At 40.3% G+C, this 21,329-nt stretch overlaps 1 protein-coding gene across 2 annotated transcripts; it reads left to right on the forward strand.

Annotated features, from left to right (window-relative positions):
* Positions 1–3,456: 3,456 nt before the first annotated feature.
* On the forward strand, positions 3,457–20,446 carry kdr (kinase insert domain receptor (a type III receptor tyrosine kinase)). Of its 2 annotated transcripts, none has more exons than XM_044361671.1 (30): positions 3,457–3,786; positions 4,684–4,777; positions 4,878–5,080; positions 5,565–5,686; positions 7,043–7,211; positions 7,471–7,610; positions 8,048–8,231; positions 9,973–10,093; positions 10,867–11,033; positions 11,119–11,275; positions 12,259–12,379; positions 12,501–12,612; positions 12,729–13,073; positions 13,549–13,695; positions 13,782–13,913; positions 14,897–15,003; positions 15,373–15,508; positions 16,065–16,169; positions 16,314–16,427; positions 16,778–16,866; positions 17,136–17,298; positions 17,390–17,481; positions 17,598–17,720; positions 17,806–17,917; positions 18,010–18,109; positions 18,204–18,309; positions 18,816–18,961; positions 19,062–19,146; positions 19,398–19,480; positions 19,628–20,446. In XM_044361671.1, exons 1-30 carry the CDS (start codon positions 3,720–3,722, stop codon positions 19,842–19,844), a joined length of 4,059 nt encoding a protein of 1,352 aa, XP_044217606.1. In that variant the 5' UTR covers positions 3,457–3,719; the 3' UTR covers positions 19,845–20,446. The 2 variants fall into 2 exon arrangements, with proteins under 2 accessions (XP_044217606.1, XP_044217607.1); XM_044361672.1 differs by having other exon boundaries at positions 7,046–7,211.
* Positions 20,447–21,329: the final 883 nt, after the last annotated feature.

Consider the following 21,329-nt stretch of genomic DNA (forward strand, 5'->3'; position numbering starts at 1 on the left):
TCCCGTCTCAAACTAGTTCATTTTAACAGTGTCAAAAGAGAGGCACCATATTACTCCCATTCTCTCCTCCGTACACTGGCTTCCTGTTAGAGTAGAGTTTAAATCCTGCTGTTTGTCTACAAAGCATTAAATATCTCTGCGATTTTTTTGTCACTCTTTAATGCTGTCAAGAGTCAACTTTAAATACACGTTTACTCATCGCCCTTATTAATGTATTCATAACCTCACCTGCTCCCGTGTTTCTTCTGAAGTGTCCACTGGCTCTCGTACTGTTTGGTGTTTGTGTGTCTTGTGTGTGTAGTCATGAATATGTGACTTTTTTTTTTTCTTTTCCCCTTCCTTTCTTTTGCTCTGCAGATCCCTTTTGATCAGCTGTGTTGTATTAAAAAATGCAATACAAATAGAGTTGAGTTGAGTAGTGCACCCAAAAGACTCATTATTCAAATTGGAATGATGTGAAATAAAAATGTGACAAAAAGCAAATTTGTCACATTTATGAGTATTAACAAGGAAATGTTTGGTCATTTAAATGAATCATTAAAGGATGAATCGGTTTTCAAACTTGAAATTGATTTTAATCAACCAGTAATTTCAGAAATACTTCAAACATTTCCTTAATACATTTCTTCTTTTGTAATCACTGATTTCTTCATCAGTCATGTTTTTCCTTGTTTCAGTCTAGTTGTTTATCGTACTCCCCTCTGATGCCATCTGTACTGTGCCCTCTTTTTTGCCTCAATCTCAACAATGCAAAATGAACTCACAAACACTCACCCCCTCCCTCTGTCTTTCTCTCTCAGTGCACAAACGCTGCGTGGCGTGCCCATTCTTTCTCCGTTCAATTGTGGGACACTGACCTTTGAAATCCCTCTTGTGATCCCAGAGGCATAAACACAAACGTTGCCAAGACAATTCACAGCTTTTTACTTGCAAAGACTGTTGCACAGGGGTTGTTTTTATAGGTGATTTAATGCAAACACTGTTTTTGACCTGAACAAATACCTTATAAATACAATGTATTATGCTCTACAACATTCCTCCTCTTTCTATTGCTCAAGTACTGTAATAATCATCATTTATGTTTCTCTTTGTCTTTGAGTGAACCTTAGTTCAAAGCCATCACCTCATGTTGAGTTTGGAAAACAGAAGCAGACAGAAAAATGGAAAATATTTTATGTTTCCAGCTTTACCAGAGGTGCATGTGATGAGGAGTGCCCTCCAGGAAGTGTTGGTTTGGAGGCGGGTGGGCGGTTTAGTAGGCAGAGGGTCCCTGTAGAAGTGACCAGGCCAGGAAACATGTGGATGTAGCACATTAACAGACAACCCCATCATCTCCCTAAACCCTCCTGAATCCATGCCAGCAACAAAACACAAGTCTCCACCTTCTCGTCAGGTGAAATGCCACACTCATCATGTTGAGGGCAGTTTTGAATTCCGCTGAAAAACATGATCATTAGACATGGACTAGTGTAATTCAAGGTACTGCTTTCCTTTTATTTTTCCCAAGCTGAACTAACCATTATGTACTCTAATGTAGATGTCATCTGTGACCGAGGCACTGTGTGGCTTGTCCCTCCCTTCCTGTGCAAAATGACATAACTATTTGAGTTCTAATTTCCAAACCTTATCAGAAATCTGTGGATATATGGTGAAACCTGATTAGTTGATAGATTTGAGTCTGTAAAATTAGTTCAGTATATGACTCCTTAAACTGGAAAAGTTAACAAATTCCCCTTCTGACATTGTAGTTGAGAGAGCAGATGGAGCACCTTAAAGGACAGGTTCACAGTTTTTCAAGTCTGTCTTTGAGCAATAGTCACAAGCCCAAATGAAAACTGAAACATGTTTTTCTTGCTGTAATCATTCCTCTTGTTCATACTGACCATTAGAAGATCCTTCATAATGCACTTATAATGTAAGTGATGGGGACCAAAATCCACAGTCCTCGTACTGCACAAAAATGTATTTAAAAGTTTGTCTGAAGCTAATATGAAGCTTCAGACGTCCAAATTAGTCAAATCAAGTAGATATCTTTCAATGTTACAGTCTTTTTAGTGCCAAAGTTCTTCTTTTTGTTATTAACAGCTCAACAGGGAAACACTGTCTGAGGAAACACAAAGAGGGAATTTGATGCTAAAAAGACTATAAATGTGGCAGATATCAACTTGATATGACTAACTGAGACTGCTGAAGCCTCATAACCTCAGCAACTTTTAAATGCATTTTTGCACAAAATGACTGTGTGGACACACTGTGTATTTTGGCACCCATCACTTACATTGAAAGCACATTTGAAGGAGATCTCTCACTGTTCATACGGACACCTGACTGATGTTTGAGGACAGACTAGAAAAATTATGAACCCATCCTTTAAGCTCAGATTGAACCTTCAAATTTTGTTTTAAATTAATTTTTTAAACTTTCAATCAAGACTTTCAATTTACTGAATATCACAGTTACACAGAGGTACTTAAGCAGTTGTTTCTTGTCTTTCTCTGTATATTAATCTTCCAAAATGAAAGATTGTTTTCAAGTTCATTCAAAATCATGATTAATAAAAGAAAACATGAGTCTACAGCCACACTAGCGGCTCTGTGAGGGTGAATGCTAGTGTTAAAATGCTAACATGCGCACAATATTCTTTACCACGTTCACCATCTTGGTTAAGTGAGTTAGCATGCTCACAATTGCTAATTAGCACAAAACAGCCGACACAAGTACAGCTTGATCTGATGATGGTGCGAGATGAAAAGTCAGAGGATCACCAAAGTTAGTGTAATTCATCATGAGGGCTACATGAATGTCTGTACCAAATTACATGGAAATCCATTCAAGGAAAGGAAAAGTCTAAGGATCTCCAAAGTCTGTATGATGGTCTTCACCATTTAGGGTCCATGAATGTTCGTGCCAAATTTTGTGGCAGTCTCTCAAGTAGTAATTAACTGCTGGTGGCGCTACAGGAAAAGTCAGGAGATCACTTAAGTCATTAGTATTCATCCTTCAGGAGCCATAAATGTCTGTCAATTACATGTTAGTTTTTTCCATACAGTTGTTTAAATTGAAATAAAACTGAAACAGAGTGAACTTATTGTAAATGTTATAAGTCCTGAATTTGTTTTTGTTTTTTTCATCATCTGAAAATAAATGTACGTTACACAAGCTGCATTTTAAATGTTACTGTTTATGTGTTTTTTGGGGAGTTCCTAAAATTCATCATTCAAAATGACAGTTTAACAACAAAATCATCATCAAATGCTTTAGTGTTACCTAATTAGTTTTTACCATGACCTGCTTTTTAATATGCCTATTAATGGTCCCAATTCCATTTAAAATAAACATTCAAATTAAGTAAGGTCCCCTTAAAAACTCTGGTCAAAGTTCAGTGTTTGTCCCTCCAACAAGCAGCAACAAGAAGAGGTGCCTCTCATGTGGTAAGTTTTAGTTACAGTCAGAGAGAGAGAGAGACGCTCCTCCCCTGCAGGCTGCTCAGCTGAAGCGCGTCTCTCCATCCTCAGCAGCAGATCCAGCTCCATGGGGACACACTGCTGATCACTGTCAGTGCTGGCTCTACTGGTGCTTGTTTTCAGGAGTTTGCGGCACTGAAAAATTTTCACCAGAGTGGAATATAAAACATCAGAGGTCAATGGATTAGCAATAAGCTTGTTGGATTATTGTAATTATTGGATGTTCATGAGGACTCTGTCCATGTCTTCTGTGGGATGATGGCTCTGGCAGTCTCCGTCATTCCACTTCTTGGCATTATTATGGAAATCAGTTGTGTTGCTGGTAAGATAATGAATTAATTACTTACAAAGCTTTGTATCTATAAACTGTAGTTGAATAATAGTACTGAGGAGTTTTTGTAATAGAGTGAGCTAATGTGGCAAAAATATAAGCTATCAGACTGTTTTTATTTCTCAATATAATGTGGTTGTCAGTTGTGACTATGAGGACAGAAATACATGCTGTGTTTAATTAAGAGTTACGTAATATGAAGAAAATGAAAGTATTGTGGTGTCAGCTAATTTCTGTTCTCTCAGGCACAAATTCATATGATGAGAAAAGGAGGGAAATATGTGCCTATTTGACAAAGAATAATTGTTACAACTAGTCATAATGCTAGTTTGTGTTTATTATGCCTTTTTTTATTTAGGGTTCATGAAGTTACAGTAAGTTAACGTGTGCTTTATATCTAACTGGTCAGACCAATATGTTTGGCTTTTTCCATAAAATATCTGTGTTAGGGCCTCACAGGGAGGTGGGAGGCAGCCTGTATCCTCAGAAACAGGAACCCCACCTAGGCCACACTGTGCTTGGCCATTGAGCCTGACCCGGCCCATCTTCCCCGGCTTCCTGTTTTGACACAGCTCCACCATTTTGTGTAACAGTGGAAAAATGGCCCCGGAAGCCAGAGAGCCAGTGACAAAACAAATCACATGTTTGAGACTTTTAGTTTCTATTGTTATAGGAATCTTGAACTATTTGATTGTTTTTAGTTTTTTTCCATTTTTTTTCAGGGATTACGTTGTTTGTGTGAGATTTGGAAACTATAGTAACATGACCTCTGATCCCTTTATGAAGCTATTGTTAGTGAGGGCCGTACAGATTTATGTCATCACTGTTGTTTGTGTTTGTTGTCAGTCTCTGCAGTGATTTGTTGACTTGTTTTGTTGGTTCTTTCAGCCATTGAACTGCGGTTTATGCCCGATCCACCAACACTGAACATCTATGGCATACACAGGATGAACAAATCTGACAACCTTGAACTCACATGCAGGTATGTAAATGTACCTTAATGCATTGCATTCATCCACTCACTCATACACACACAGTGCAGAAACAGATCATCCATAACTATCTGTCTCCTGATCCAACAGAGGTCGCCAGTACTTGAGGTGGACAACTCCTCCTACAAGCACTCGCTTCTCCACCAGTGACTGCAGTGGATCAGGACTGTTCTGCACAAGACTGGAGATCTACAATGCAACTGCCAATGAAACTGGACAGTATCGCTGCTCCTACAGAGACCTTAAAGTTGAAGATGGCAAGACTTCAGTAGCTGCATACGTGTTTGTGCATGGTATAACTCTTTTTAACTTAATTTGGACTTACTTAGACAGAAGAGTTTTGCTTTAGTCAATAGGCACTGGAGAGTTAGGAGAATAATAATCAAGTATTCATTGCTGCTATTTTATCTAATATAGTGTGATTTGTGCAGGTTGCAGTGTTACATTATGTCATATTTTGTGTTATATGAAAATGCAGATGTGTTTTTGAGTTGTACTGTGTTGTGTTTTGATGTTTTGTGCTACTTTTGTGTGTCTTTTGTGGCACAAATGATACACTATTACACAGTTTTCCATTTACTCTAATGTGTTTGCTCAAAAATTAACTTATGTACCAAAAAAATCGAGGTGACCAATCATAATTCAAGTTTTGCCAATGCCACTTGACCACCTTCCTGCTACAGCCTTGTCAGTGTTGTGGTGATTTCGTGATTTTTACTTTCTTCTAACCTATATTTAAACACATATCTAATATTTATGCATTTGATTTGATTTTAGATTACAAGGTGCCATTTGTGCCGTCTGAGAAAGAATATGAGGTGGTGTTCATCCGTGAAGGAGAACGGGTGGTCATACCGTGCCGAGGCTCTATGGAGAATCTCAACGTTACGCTCCACACTGTAAGGAAGAGTTATTTCTGTCTTCTTCTCCTGCCTTTGTGAAATCCAAAGTGTTGTACAACCAGGAGCTACTTTTAATTGATGAATGAAATGAAAAGAAGTTAAATCCAACTACTTGCTTACTACTTACTACTATCTGTTCACGTAGCGAGGGAGCAGCTTCTGGAAGCTATCAATCAGAGCAGAGTGTGCTCATCAGGAGGAGGGCCTTAAAGAGACAGGAGCTAAAACGACCTGTTTCAGACAGAGGCTGAACTGAGGGGCTCCATAAAGACTCAGTATAACATAAATAAGGAGTTTTCTGAACTGTAAATCATGCAAAGATATTCCAGTAGAGCCTCAGAATATAATGATATGTGAATTTATTTTCAGTGATATTTCCCCAGTTTAAGGACACATTAATATAAACTAATATCATGTTATTTAAAGAGGTACTCTTAAAGTGGGATTTAGAATTGCACTGCCATAAAATCAGGGGACTCAGAAGACATAGACTTAGATAAGACATAGATTTTATAGATTTTAAAGGGTACATATCGTAGAGAGGGAGATTTCCATTTCTTTTTTGATGATAAAGCAGGTCTAGGTGCTAAATAAATACTGTGAAATTATCAAAATGCTCAGTCCTCAGAGAAATGCACACAGCCCGTTTCCAGAAACTGCGCCTTTAAGTCGTTTGGACTTCCATAAGATTGTGATGTCACAACTATACGCTCAGCGTTCCCCCTACCATTGCCCCCCCCACCACTTCCAACGGGACCCCCCACCACTCCTGAAAGAAACAAACTATGTTTATTTTTTATTTACCTTATTTATGTGTACTCGTTTCATTTCAGCTCAGTGTTAGAATCTCTACTGTGTTTCGCTGTAACTTATGGTCGCGCTTGTTTCTTTCTTCTCCTCTGCTCTCTGTGTGCTACAATCCATTACATGTGGTAAACATTTAAATGTTTGTAAATAGACCACAAAAATGAAAATATTAAACTGAGAAAGGGGCATAATGTGACCTCTTTAAAAAATCATCATCATCATCATCATCATCATCAAACTATCCTTTATGTGTAAAAGTGCCTGAGGAGTGCCCCTTTAAATCAGTGGAACTGATACAAAAGGCTTTTCAGTTTAATGTGGTTTCAAGCTATCATACTGAAAAATACATCCTCAGGAGTGATATCAGTTCCCATATCATCAGCGACATATCAGTTTGCTGAACTTTTATCTAATGTGTTGTTAAAAAGTAGTGCTATCTTATTTACAATGCCAGATAAGGCTGCTCATTTGTAAAATGTGCTGATGGTATTGATGTCTCTTTTTTAAATTCTGTGTTCAAAATCTTCAAATTTCTGTGTCTGTCAGAAGTATCCAAATAAGGAGCTTCATCCCGATGGGAAGGATTCTCTGTGGGATGCCAGGACGGGTTTCACTGTTCCCAGTTATCTGATCAGCTACGCCGGTGTCGTGTCCTGCCAGACTCGTATTGGGAATGAGACATTTAAGTCCCCTCTCTACATTGTCGCTGTTGTCGGTAAGGTGGAAAAGATTCTCAAAACAAATTATGAGTCTGTTGTTTACTTATTTTAATACAAATTTTTGGGAAAAATGTATTTTGGTGTGTTTTATGACTTAATTATTTCTGAATATTAAACTTTATTTATACAGATAGTATTTATAAGTCCTGAGTGAGTGAGGGAGAGTAGGTGCAGAGAGAGAGCGAGAGAGTCTGTGGTCTCAGGAGAACAATAGGCCATCGACTGACTGCCGTGTCTTTCCTCCCTTTTCCGCAGGATACAAGATCTATGACCTCACCCTGAACCCCACACAAGTCAGGCTGTCTGTGGGGGAGCGGCTGGTGCTCAGCTGCACTGCCCACACTGAGCTCAATGTGGCCATGGAGTTTAACTGGACACACTCTGGCCAGGCCCTGGTCAGTGCCCAAGCCTTTTCTGTTTGTCTTCTGTGACATTAGAAGCTCTTGTGTGCTTTAAACGAACCTTGTAACAGCGTTCTTTCATACTGATACTGAAATCAGCCTGTTTGACACACTGCTGAGGACAGAGATACCAGAAGTGTTGTATCTCACTTCCTGTTGTCCTTGCACATATTCCTTACTTCCTGCTTTCAGGAATCCTTCAGATTATCTTTATGCCAGGTCAAAGTGCAAAGGTGACCAGATATGCTTTTGACATGAGAGTGGTGGCTTTTGAAAAAAAAAAAAAAAACCCAAAAAACAAAACAAAAACAAAACTTCCACACACAAATATTTTAAATGTCTACATGTGTTTTAAACTGTCTGTTGTAAAAGACAAATACACTAAATACATACTGTAGCATTCCTTATGCATCTCTCTGTCTCTCCGTCAGACCTCGGTGAATGGTTCGAGGCTGACCTACGCAACACCCCACAAGAAGAAGCTGTGGGACTCTCTGGAGCTGTCCAACACGCTCATAGTGGAGAATGTGACGGTCGATCACACAGGAGAATACACCTGCACTGCATTCAGTGGGCAGATGGAGAAAAAAGCCTCAGCATTTCTTACAGTTTATGGTATGTTTACTAAAAAAACGTAATGTTGTAGTAGACAGCTGTTTCAATGCTCAGAGCTAAAAGAAAACACTATGACAAATGATTTAATCCCATTTAGAAAGTCTTTCATGCTATAAAAGAAATAATTTGACATTAAGGAAAGCCTGGAGATAGAGAGCCTTGAGACTTGAGTCTTACTGAGAGTACCATTAAATGGTACAAAAATGTAGTCTGTTGTCGGATTCATGCTGGGAGTGGGATAGGGGCTACACAGGAACTTGATGGACATTGTCTGAGCTGCTTCATTTTACATGTTCAATAGTTTTTTTCTCCTGTGATTTATACATAGATACATGGTTATATTTATATGGTTATACTTAGGTACATGTGTAATACTGATCATATACTGATCAAATACTGTTGTATACTCCTTCAATTATGTACCTAAACAAATCAAATAATAAAGCAGGATTAGCATTTGATCCCCACCTTCAAAAAGAAAGTCTACAGTGAGTCTAAATAAAAACTGTGTAATTGTTGATTAATACTTTAAATACAATAAGAGTTGTTAACAGTGGAAAAGTATAGAATTACACTGATTTATACTGAATTGGGAGGAGGCCCACATGAATGTCAAGTAGTCAGAAGTGTGTAAGATGAAAATGAGGAAGATACTGACAAAAAATGGGTCATAATGAATATAATTGGGCCATATTACATCATTGAATAAAAAGGAAGCTGAGTATGCAGTAGAGGAGGAGGAGGTGTGGATGCAAACTGGTCTGAAGTTTCTACAAAAAACAGGAATCTGAAAAACTGTTTTTCACTTTTAAGACAGTCCGTAAATTCAGCTTGTCAGTTTTCCGTCTACTGTCTACCTGTAAGTTGCCAGGCTTCAATATCGGCTTATGCGGTAAAAATAACACCTGCATAACATCAGTCAAGCTACATACTACCATGACCAACAAGTATGATGAAGTCTGGTGAAAAGTTATTGAGGATGAACATAACTCAATATCTGATGAATGGAAAAAATGGAAAAATTCAGATGCTGTCTGTATCTGTTCAGAGTGCATTATCTCTTCAAGATACGCCATCATAATATCTTACTTTATTTTTATCTCCTTTTCCATTATTGTTAATGTAAAGACCGCCCATTCAGTCTGAAGAAGGACCTTTTTACTTTATTTTTGTATTTCCTTGGATGTGTCTTGTGAATCCTAAAAGCTCACTTTGCACCTGCTTTCTAAATTAAATATCTCCATCTTTCTTTCCTTAAGAGATTGAGCTTAATTTAGCTATACACATAGATCTTAATTTAACCAACAATCCCATGTGAGCTTGTTTGAGTAGTTGTTTTTTTCTCCTAGCAACACCTGCACAATGAAATGAAGTTGATAAACCAGATTATAATAGTCCTGGAGGCCGTGAGAGTTAGATCTGCAGATAAGTAAGACACATGAGTGATCACTTTGGTGCCCCACATTAGTAAATATAGTTGGTTTATGGTGCTGATTTTTAAAATGTATTTCTAATTTAGTTTTTTTAATGTAATCTTTTTGTTTAACTTTAATCATTTTATGTTTTACTTCTGATTTTATGTCTCAGAATAGTTATGTAATATCCAAAAGTTTCTGTTTTCTGTGAATTTGCCAAAGTAAATTCCTTTCATATATGTTGAAATGGCCGTAAAGCACTGAATGTTGAAATACTGATGATTTGTTTCGCTAACAGCATTTTGTGATTTATCTTGTGTTTCCAGAAAAGCCTTTCATTGATATGAAAGAGCCATGGACGAAGGTTTGGGAGGCAAATGTGGGAGATCAGACATCTACTGTCATTCCTGTCAAGTACTCAGCATATCCTGAACCCAACATTAAATGGTATGTTCATACTAGAAGAACTATATATATCGATGGCCGAAGAGCTAAACCTCCTATCTGAAAAATGTACTTTTTTGAAAAAACTAAAAAAAAACTTATTTTCTTGCAGAATGCTATTTGTTAAGGATATCCAACACATAATACACTGTTTTTGGACTATATTATTATATTATGTGTTAACAATACCAACTAGATATTAATGCCTCGCTAAGTGCAGAAAGGAGCTTTTGCTTGGAAGTTGGAAGAGGTTCTACAAAACGATGCTCTAAATTAAGTTAATAATAAAAATTAAATTAAAAATAAAATTAAGTTTGTTTTCAGGTAAAAAGATGTAGTAAATGTAATAGTTACTACATTGTAGTATACTAGGGTCAGAATTCCTTAAATTCAGTGTATTTGCTTCCTTGTCCACTGGAAATGAATGTTCAGTGATTGTGTAACTCACTCATGCTGTAGCCTCTCTACACACCCAGGGACTCTACGTTGTGTTTTTGTTTTGTTGTGTGACTTTTCTGTCACAACGAAGGGCAGGATTATCTTGCAGACAGACTGAATATGAGCAGCCTTCCTTGTTCTCATTATCCAAAGTGAAATCTGCCAATCAGAAAATTCTGCAGCTAGGAGGTTTTGCACTTTGGCCATCAATATATAGCTTTGGCAACATGTGAAAAAGTTATAATCCATTGTGACCACCTTTATGGCGGACTGTTCATACAGTTTATCCAGATACTGCGTGTTATGGATTACTTTGTCACTCTCCTCGATCTGTCCAGGTTAAAAAACGGCTTTCCACTGAGGGATGACTACAGGATCAGACAGAGAGGTGATGCCCTCGTCATCCGGGGAGTCACAGAAATGGATGCAGGAAATTACACAATGGTCCTGACCAATAAGATCACTAAAGAGGAGCAGAGACGCTCCTTCCAGCTGCTGGTCAATGGCATGTAGCCCCCGTTCTGTTCCTTCTTACAGTGCCTGACACTTTTGCGGACAGTTGTGATAATTCCTGTTATTTTCTCCTACAGTTCCTCCTCATATCATTGAGAAGGAGGTGGCTATGGACACTGATGTATACCCATATGGCAGCAGCCCCACCCTAAGGTGCACCGCCCGTGGATTTCCCACACCAGCACACATCCAGTGGCAGTGGATGTCTAAAGAGGATTGTCCGAATGCCTTCCCGTAAGTCACCTTCAATCAGTTTGTGTGTGTGAGAGAGACACAGAGAGAAACAGAAAGGAAGACAGCGGGCTTGTTTGTACGCACGCAGTGTTCACATGCCTCTCAGTTGCTCATTGTCAACAGGTTGTTGATTTAGGAGAGGAATAGCTGCTTTCGTGATGTTGACAAAAACAAAAGAAGAGACAATGAGAGTGCACTCTGACCCGATGCAGATCAGCGGATGTGATTCATGCTCTTCACAATGTCTATTTTTAGACATCAATTATTCAGACTCTGAATGTGTTTACTAATTACGACAAGCAGATATTTTTACCGCAAGCCATGTGCCTGCGTGGATCAGCTGTTTAAGATAGCAGCTCTAGTCTGTGTCCAAACAGACAGGAGGTCAATGCGGTTACACAACAGCCTCCTCAGGTATGCAGTGATTTGTTTGACTGTTGATAGAATGAAGGAGGCGTGCGGGGTTGCTTTGGCCAGAGAGGACCATCAGCATGTTCCTTATCTTCTGTCTACACATCAGAGCACTTCCTCAGTCAGTCCTGCACTACATTTCCTGTTGTTCCCACCGTGCTCTCTGTCAAAAAAGAGCTTCTTCCTGCTAAAGCTGCGTCTCTTGTTGTAAACTTTCTTGCTCTTGTTCTCATGTATCCAATTTTGTACAGCTGTATTCTACAAAATATCAGTTTTCCAAGTCTTTCTTACTTTGGACAGACATCAGTTTGTATTATATGCTTCACCTAAAAATACATTGCGTAACACAGCAAAACAAAAACCGAAGACAAACAAACTCTATTTTTAGAAATGGAAACAATTGAAACACACGCAAGACTGACTGCGAATGTTCTCAGAGTTCTCAGAGAAACTTGTGTAATACTGTAACACTGTAGGCGCTTCAGTGTTACTGTCAGGAAAATTTGAAGAAAGAAGTATCATAGCAAGATTTTTTAGTTTTCACCTGGTTTCTGTTCATTTTCATCCAACAGGTCAGGTCTGATGAAGTCTGAGGTCCAGCTAGCGGCCTGTAAAGGTTGGAGAGATATCAGCAATAGCACTGGTCACAACCCTATAGAGCGGATTTTCACTGACACAGATCATGCCCAAAAGGTAAATTCTTTGAGATTACACCCTGTCCCCATGAGACTCCTGCATTTTCTTTTTTGCATTTGATGTGTTTAATTGACAGCCCAGTTAATAATAAGTATTAACAAATTATACATTTCCCTAGAAAATCATGAGCTCTTTGAAGATTCAGAAAGCCGAGGCTCATGCTCTCTACAGATGCCTGGCTGCTAACAAAGTAGGAGAGGATTCACGCATCATCTTTTTCCATGTGACACGTAAGCACTATGTTTTTTCTTCTTCTTTGTTTCATGTGGGCTCTTTCTGTAATCGTGGCTACATTTCAGTGTCCATTACGTCTGGTTTCATTCTTGTTTGTGTGTCCATCTGTTAGGTGGCCTTGAACTGAGTGTGTCTCCATCCAATGAGCCGTTGGAAGAAGACGATGTGGTCCTGCGGTGTAAGGCAGACAGGCTGATCTACAACAACCTCGCTTGGTTCCGTGTGAACAACATCTCAGAGTCGGAGCAGATCGCGTCAGTGCAGTCCTGTCGCTCCGTGCCGCCGCAATGGAAGCCCCTGTCGCACGTCAAGTCGTCCAGTGTGCGGGGCACCAATGTAACCCTGGACCTGCCGCTGCCCAACGCATCCCGACAGGATGAGGGTCTGTATGCCTGTCAGGTGGAAAACATCAAGACTGGGGAGAGAACCTGCCTGCTACGCCGTCTTTCTCTCAGAGGTAAAACAAAGATTTCAATGTCTGACCTCTGACCCCTTTTTGTTTGATGGTGTTGTGCCATTCAGGACCTACAAATCAATTATTCAAAAGGGAAAACCATAATTTCATTACATAGGATAGAAATCTGACAGGTTTTTGCATTACAAAAAAATGTTTTAGAGGCACTTTACTGTCATATTTTCAATTGCTGAAGTGAAGCTTTATGCCTGTAATTTGTTTATTTTACTTGTTTCCACTGCAGTTACATTGTTTTCACATTAAGGATTTTTCAAAAGACCAGTGCTACCATCTTGACACAAGCTGAATATATTTATAATGGAGTCATGAAGAATATACAATAATATATAATATAATAACTGTTTGTTATTGTTCCAAGAGAGTTCAAGCATGTTCAAAAGAGTCAGCAAAACATGATATTTAAAGTTATTCAGTGGCTTTGAAATTGATTGCGTTTGATTCTGTGCTATAATCTTAGGTCTTGAGGCTGCAAGGATCCTTAACAATTTAACCGACCAAAAGGCTAACGTGAGTGCAACGATCACTCTCCTCTGTAATGCCACTGGGACGCCAAACCCAACGGTGGTGTGGACCAAAAACAACCACACTGTGGTGGAGGGCTCAGGTGAGGCGTGCACGTCTTATCAATTAAAACTGACTGACTTCATGAGTTGCCGCAGCTATTAAGGAACAATGTGGAATTGTTTTCAGGTGTGATTCTGAGCCAGCGCAACCATGATTTGACTATTCAGCGTGTGAAGAAGGAGGACAGTGGTCTGTACACCTGCACTGCATGTAACAGTCGTGGCTGTGACACCTCACAGGCCTTTTTGACTACTGAAGGTCAGTCCCTGCCTGAACTGGCAACTGAAGCTAATTATAACTGAAATATTACGGTGTATAATGATGTAATATTTCCTGTTTACTGATAATAAAGAATATTTTGTCCATAGTTCATGGAAGAGAGTTAGCCTTAACTTCTTGGCAGTACCCACAAAGACTGTGTATTTATATCCAGCCTCAAGGTTTCAGTGATTCACATCACACATACGTATTTTATGATATCAAAGATGTAGAGTAAGAATAACTTTGCTTCCGCATGACGGGAAGTTGGCCCAGTTAGCGCACATCCTCCTGGGAGTTTCTAAATCCAAAACAATGAGGAGACTGCAGGACAAAGGGAGAGGCCAACCCTGCCCCAACTCCAGCCTCCACCTCTCCTGTCCACCCTTTTCTGTCCTGGACAGAGAGACAAATAGACAAATGTGCTAACTAGAACCAGCAGGGCCTACGTGACCTGATCCCCGCCAGCAGAATGTAGACCCAGTTACAGCAGTTCCCAGCGCCACTAAAGAGGGAGGGTAGACGACAAACCCCCTAACAAGAAAATCTCTGTGTATGAGATTTACAGAGCAACAGAGAACTGAAGTGAATTAGAGGGAGAAACGGTCCATTACAGCATGTAGTTACACACCACTATTGCTCTGATAGGCCTTTTCCAAGTTGTCTTTGGCAGTACTTGTTCGCGCTGACTCCTGACCATTTGTTATGACTAGATAAAATATCAGTTTGCTTACGGTCCAAATTCCAACAGCCTCCTTCCTCCAACCCAAACACAGACACATGTGTAGATGCCAAAGACAATGACAAATCTGTCTGAACTTTATGCCCTGCTGCCAAGGCACGTCACTGAAATTACACTCGACATTCCTCTTTTTCTCAGGAGAATGGGCCCTTAATTTGTCAGATCACTTGTACGATTTGACACTTTTCATGAGACGTTTTTGTGAATAATCCTGCAAATGATATTTCTGTGCTTGTTTTAGGTGCAGAGGAAAAAACTAATGTGGAGCTGATTGTTCCTATTGGGTCAGTGGTCATCGCCATGTTTTTCTGGCTACTGATCGTCTTTGTCATCCGTGGAAGAAAGAGAGTAAGAACTTCCTCATCCTCATCCTCCCTTTGCGACGCTTTTCCTTCCTTGGATTTTCCCTCCAGTTACACACAGGGGAGCCAATAATGAATAATAAAATTATAGCTAAAACACACCCACATGCATGAGAAAAACACTCATGGGGTGTATGACTAATTAGAAGTGATTAGTGTGGCTCTCAGTGGCTGCTCTCCTTTGTATCCAGGAACAAGAGGGCCACTTTCTGCTCCCATAAGTCACGCGGACTCGCAGTACTGACTGGGCCCCCTTTTACTGGAGGGGCACCGGAGTCACTGGAAAACTGCGGACAAACCATGGCTCATTAATTCACATGTTATATCTCTGCTTGCCTCTCATATTCTCTCTCAGCCAAATGGTGGGGATCTGAAGACGGGCTATCTGTCCATGATCCTGGACTCAGAGGACATGCCCATGGATGAGCAGTGTGAAAGGCTCACCTATGATGCTAACAAATGGGAGTTCCCTCGGGACAGGCTGAAGCTAGGTGAGACCATGGATGTATAATAATCTAATGGGTGAAACATGAAACTGAAATCCAGAAAATAGGCAGCAAGGGGGTGTAGTGAGTAAGGACAACGGTCCTTGAGCAAGACATTGAAAGGGGGGACAAGCAAGGAGAATGTCCCCAGAAGAGTTCATTTATAATCACAAAAAATTATTCTGAAAAATTGCATAAAAACTAGATAGCAATTGAGCAGATAAGTCAAAATAGAAAGCTGAAAGTACTGATAAATGGTTGAAATGTAGCACAAATGCAAACTTGACCAAACCATCATTAACAACAACAAAAAAAGAAGCTAACCCTAAACATCAACAATTCCAGGATAACCAGTCTTGAATGAAGAAATTAATCTAACATTATCCACTTTTATATAATTCATAGTTTTAAAGTTAAAGTAAGTTTAAAATCAAATCTAATGAAGACATGTTGATGAAGGGGTACCTCTTCTGAGAAAATGATAATAACACTGATGTTATTATTTGCATATGAGCACGTGAAAGCAGATTTTAATCTTCATGTCAAATGTTCTGCATCAAAGGTGAACCACTGGGACGAGGAGCATTTGGTCAGGTTGTAGAAGCAGCCGCCTTTGGCATCGAGAAAGCCACCACATGCACCACTGTTGCAGTCAAGATGCTTAAGGGTTAGTAATCAGTCCTCTCCTTCTCTCCCCGCACACACACACACACACACACACACACACACACACACACACACACACATATAGACAAAAGACAGTTCAAACCTTCAAACACACAGAGCTAAATGTGATCTCTTTGTGTCACAGAGGGAGCCACGTCGAGTGAGTACCGTGCCTTGATGTCAGAGCTGAAAATCCTCATCCATATTGGACATCATCTCAATGTTGTTAACCTGCTGGGAGCCTGTACAAAGCCTGGGGGTGAGTCATCATACAAAACACACGCCTGTACTTTACATCAAGAAGGGCCTGTTCACGTTGTCCCCTTTGTGTCCCGAGCATACAGCATTCCTGAGTAATAGTCGTTTTTATGAGAGCAAGAGATGGGACTTAACAAGTGTTCTCTGGCCTAATTACTGTACATATCGCCTTCAAGCACTAACTTATCTGAGTTTATTTGGGGCAGCTGGTATTTATTTTCCTTTCTCTCTAATATGCTTCACACTTCTCATTAAATCAGCCTGTAGATGTGCTCTGTGATCCTGTAACATGTATTTATGAGTTGTTGATCCTTCTTACTTTGATCCCTAACCTCTTTGCTCTCTCCTCAGGGCCACTGATGGTGATTGTAGAGTACTGTAAACATGGAAACCTCTCCAGCTACCTAAAGAGCAAGCGCGGAGAGTACAGTCCCTACAAGGTAAATGATGTGTAACCCACATGCAGCACAATAAAGTGCAGTCGACCTCTGAAGTGGTTGCACTCAGTCCAGGCCACTGCACACAGCCACACCACAGACCACAGACCATTACACAGCAATGCACTACAGTACTGACTCACACGTCTTATCTAATTTGGATGTTATTGTGATGTATACAAACAATACCTGCATGCTGAATAGTATACTATTATCCTGTATGTTCTAACTTTTATCCACTGATTTTCTCAACCGACGTCTGTATTCAACAGAGGAAGCGAGTGGATAGCCAAAAGTGGGCATCTGGAGAGGAGGATGTGACTGAAGGGGATCTGGGTCTGGGGAAGATTGCCCAGCTGGACATCTGCACAGGAACGGCTGTCTGCTCCAGAGCTGGAGACAAGGCTTCAGGCAGCAGTGTGGACACTCAGGAAGGTACTGAAGTCATTTTCACTTTTGCACTCAGCTCATTGCTATTGTCAATCCTAGTTCATTTATGATTGTAAAATGCATCATGTGACCACAGAGAGCTCAGACCATGACCATCTGACCATGGAGGACCTGATATGCTACAGCTTCCAGGTGGCCAAAGGCATGGAGTTTCTGTCCTCTCGCAAGGTGAAAACAAATGATTTGGATATCAGTGCATGTGCATGTAGGCATCCAAATTATATTTAATGATCGCTCTTTGATGCATGTGAATGTAAATTCCTCTTTTTCTGTTTCCTCTGCAGTGTATCCACAGGGATCTAGCAGCCAGGAACATCCTGCTTTCAGAGAACAATGTGGTGAAGATCTGCGACTTCGGGCTCGCTAGAGATGTCTACAAAGACCCTGACTATGTCCGCAAAGGCGATGTGAGTCCCGTGAACTGACGCATAGATAATCTATCGTACTATTTAGGTTTGTGAAGCAGTAAAATTGACATCATTATTGCTGCAGGCTCGTCTGCCTCTGAAGTGGATGGCTCCTGAGACCATCTTCGACCGGGTGTACACCACACAAAGTGATGTTTGGTCCTTTGGGGTCCTTCTCTGGGAGATCTTTTCCTTGGGTAAACCTTGTAGTAATAACTAGCACACACAACACTGGATACATAATGACCACTTTATACCTCTAATACCACCTCTGTCATTTCTCCTGCAGGGGCTTCTCCCTATCCGGGTGTTTGCATCGATGAGTCTTTCTGTAGGAGGCTTAAGGAAGGCACCAGGATGAGACCTCCAGAGTACGCCACCACTGAGATGTGAGTGGAAAGTTGACATGAAGCACTTAAACACACCACAGAAATGTAACTTGATCCGCTGTCTTACTGTGATCCGAATTACTTGTGTCCATAGATACCAGACCATGTTGGACTGTTGGCTGGATCGACCCACAGACAGGCCAACATTTGCAGAACTGGTTGAACATCTGGGCAACCTGCTACAGGCCAGTGCTCAACAGGTCCGTTTGTATCAATGCTAATGCTAATAGTTTCCATTTAGATTAATTATTTCCTTTCTAGATTTGACTCAACATATTCTATTTAGCACTCATGGAGAAATCTGTCACACAAAGGGCGGATGCAACAGTTTCTGCACAATAGTCCATGATACAATTTAGATCAAAGGCCCAATTTGACTTTTCATTACATCACACTGTTGCCTGTATAATAAATGCACAGCTGATTGCAACACGTTTACACCCCTTCACTGAGTGTTGCCATGTTATTCTGGTAAATTTAGGAAGTCAGTACCTGAAGTTGAAATAGACAAAACAGATAAATGCAAATTAGTTACATCAGAAAAATGTAAGTAGTTACCAGAATGTACTATAATGTGATTAATATCACAGATTTACAATATTCAACATTTTAGATTTTTTAAAATATTTGTACTCATTTGTGTTATTAGTAAGTGTAATTAAATGTTCCAGTGTGTATTTGAGGTGATGTCATTCTTGCTCTCCAGGATGGGAAGGACTACATCCCTCTAACAGCAGGTAATGAGACAGAGGCATCTCCAGTGACCCCTGAGCCCAGGAGCCCCTACAGCACGCCCCAAAGTGGAGAAATCCTGGAAGCTCAGCTTCACTATGACAACGCACCATCCCTGGGGTCAGCACGATCCTCCTACTTCTCACTGTCTACTGTCACTTCAAAATGTTGAGGTGCTTACATGTGGATTTTCATTCATTGACTCATCTTCTGTGTGCAGAGCGTCCCAGCAGAGTGAAAGGTGCAGCAGGCCCCTCAGTGTGAAGACGTTTGAGGACATCCCTGTGGAGCACAGCAGCGTCATGGTGAGTGTCTCTGAATGTGCTCCATCAACACACAGTGTGCCTCAAAAAGTGTGTTACAAAATATTATGTCATAAAATCTGATGATCGAGACTACTTTCAATATAGTGCATCAATCTTTAAGGCAAGTTGTTCATGAGTGCAAGTCAGTCTGTTTAAAGGGGAAACTAATGATGTTGAGTAAGGCCTCATTTTTCACTGCTAAACATATTTATAAAGACACATGTTTGTTCACATCGGTTGCTTTCTTATAGGAGGGTCACACAGACAGTGGTATGTGCTTTTCACCAGAGGAGGTAAAGGGTTTGAATCAGCTGCCAACTACGCCTAACTTCAGGTGAGGATATCAGCATATAACCCACACTACATTAAACCCAGTGTCACTCATATAACTACAATCTGTTACTGTAAATCTAATTTTCCTAGTTAACATTTTTCAGGGTTTATGATTCTGAACGTCTAGATCCTTCTTTTCTCTCCACAGCCAGCTGCTGCGCTGTAAGAGCAAAGAGTCTGTGGCATCAGAGTCGTCCAATCAGACGAGCGGATACCAGTCAGGGTACCATTCTGACGACACAGACACCCCGATCTACGCTAACGAGGAGGTGATAATGAAGCACAACATGCTGAAGAAACCTCCGCTGCCCAAGACGCCAGACAAGTTCAACGTGGAGATCCGTTACAGCACGCCACCTGTCTGACCCCAGATATTCCCCCAACCCTTAACCCTGAGTCATCTCACTGTACAGTATTTGTTTACCTTCCACAGGTGTCACACTTTAGGAACAATCGCAAAAGAGCTCTGTTCACTGTGACGTTGAGATATTTTTATAACTTAATAAATCAGCTGGGGAAAATGAAGGTTGTATGATAAGTGTGTAAGCTCTCTTTGGACAGCCGGAGGAATGCTATCATGTTTACACAGCATGTGAAGGCCTGCGGAGCCGAGACATGAGGGCACGCCTACTTCCTGAGGCGCAAATCCACCCGCTTCCTCTATTGCAGGAAATGGCATCTGGAATTTTTAGATAATTGAATCAGCAAATGTTTTCTTTCTTTCTTTCTTTCTTTTCATTCCCTCTCTCTCTCTCTCTCTCTCTCTCTCTCTATTTTTTATATTGTGTTGGCACACTCAATGCCCAGTAAAGAGGAAGTTCTCTCAGATCAATCTGAACAATGTTTCTAGAGTCACATTTGTACAGTTCCTTTATTCATATGACTTACTGTATTTTATTGAAAATGTATTGACTAAACCTGCAATAAATGTAAGTAGTTTTATAAAATAAAAATACTCACAGATTAATTGCTCTTGTGTATTCTTAAAAAAAATAGTTAATAGCCTTTGTTTGATGAGAAAAATCTTCCAAACTCATCATTTTTCATCCGAAACATAAAAAAATCTGTGTTTGTCTGTCCGTGTGTATTATACACCTCTTGCTTCCTTTCTCTTTGTCTTATGCAAAGAAAACAATACTTTCTCAGCCTTGGTCATTCTGTGTGTGTATCCTATAAACAATACCCTTCCAACCTTGGGTATTTTCTTAGGTGTATTCAGTTCACAATGCCCACAATGGACCTGCCAAGGCCAGTGTGGGCCAGTATGAAAACAAACAAAGTAAAGAGCACATTTGAAAGCCAGTGTGAGAGCTTAGGACAGAAACCATCCACATATAGATTCTGGATGTCCTTTTTCAACACTGACTTGTAATTATGATGCATGATGCACACACTACCACTGAGAGTGCAACCATAATTTTGAGTGACTTAAAAATGTGTTTATACAACAGTAGAAGTTTATGAAGTGAAGTATTTCCAAGTCTTCAAAGTTCCGGGCAAAATCCCTGATTAGGAAGCAGTTCAAAGTAAATCTTGTATGATTCAATGTCTGTGATTTTTGTCTGGGGGTTGTGTCACTACATTGTTCCTCAGCTGTTTCTACCCTGGTGTGCCGTTGTGCCCGGATGTATGGCCGTAACAGACGATGGCTGCCACTGCTATCTTGGGCTTAAGAGCTCAGGGGTGGTGGTCTCAGCGGGTGACGGTGCATGAGAACACAGTTTTGTCTGCAATCAAGCACAACAAACCCGGCTAATTATAGCATCCTAGAGGAAACAACTTGTTGCCCCTGAGGAGTTGTTTCCACACTTCATACATAGTGCAGGGTGTGTGTGTATGTGTGTATGTGG

Source organism: Thunnus albacares, chromosome 9 (assembly GCF_914725855.1).
Source record: "Thunnus albacares chromosome 9, fThuAlb1.1, whole genome shotgun sequence".
Classification (NCBI taxonomy): domain Eukaryota; kingdom Metazoa; phylum Chordata; class Actinopteri; order Scombriformes; family Scombridae; genus Thunnus; species Thunnus albacares.

What these genes read in the sequence shown, in the direction of transcription:
- kdr (XM_044361671.1), top strand. Translation starts at nt 3,720, where the DNA reads ATGATGGCTCTGGCAGTCTCCGTCATTCCACTTCTTGGCATTATTATG. An exon ending in AACCTTGAACTCACATGCAG is followed by an intron (nt 4,778 to 4,877) that starts GTATGTAAATGT and finishes CTGATCCAACAG; the next exon opens with AGGTCGCCAGTACTTGAGGT. An exon ending in CAGTGTGGACACTCAGGAAG is followed by an intron (nt 17,299 to 17,389) that starts GTACTGAAGTCA and finishes ATGTGACCACAG; the next exon opens with AGAGCTCAGACCATGACCAT.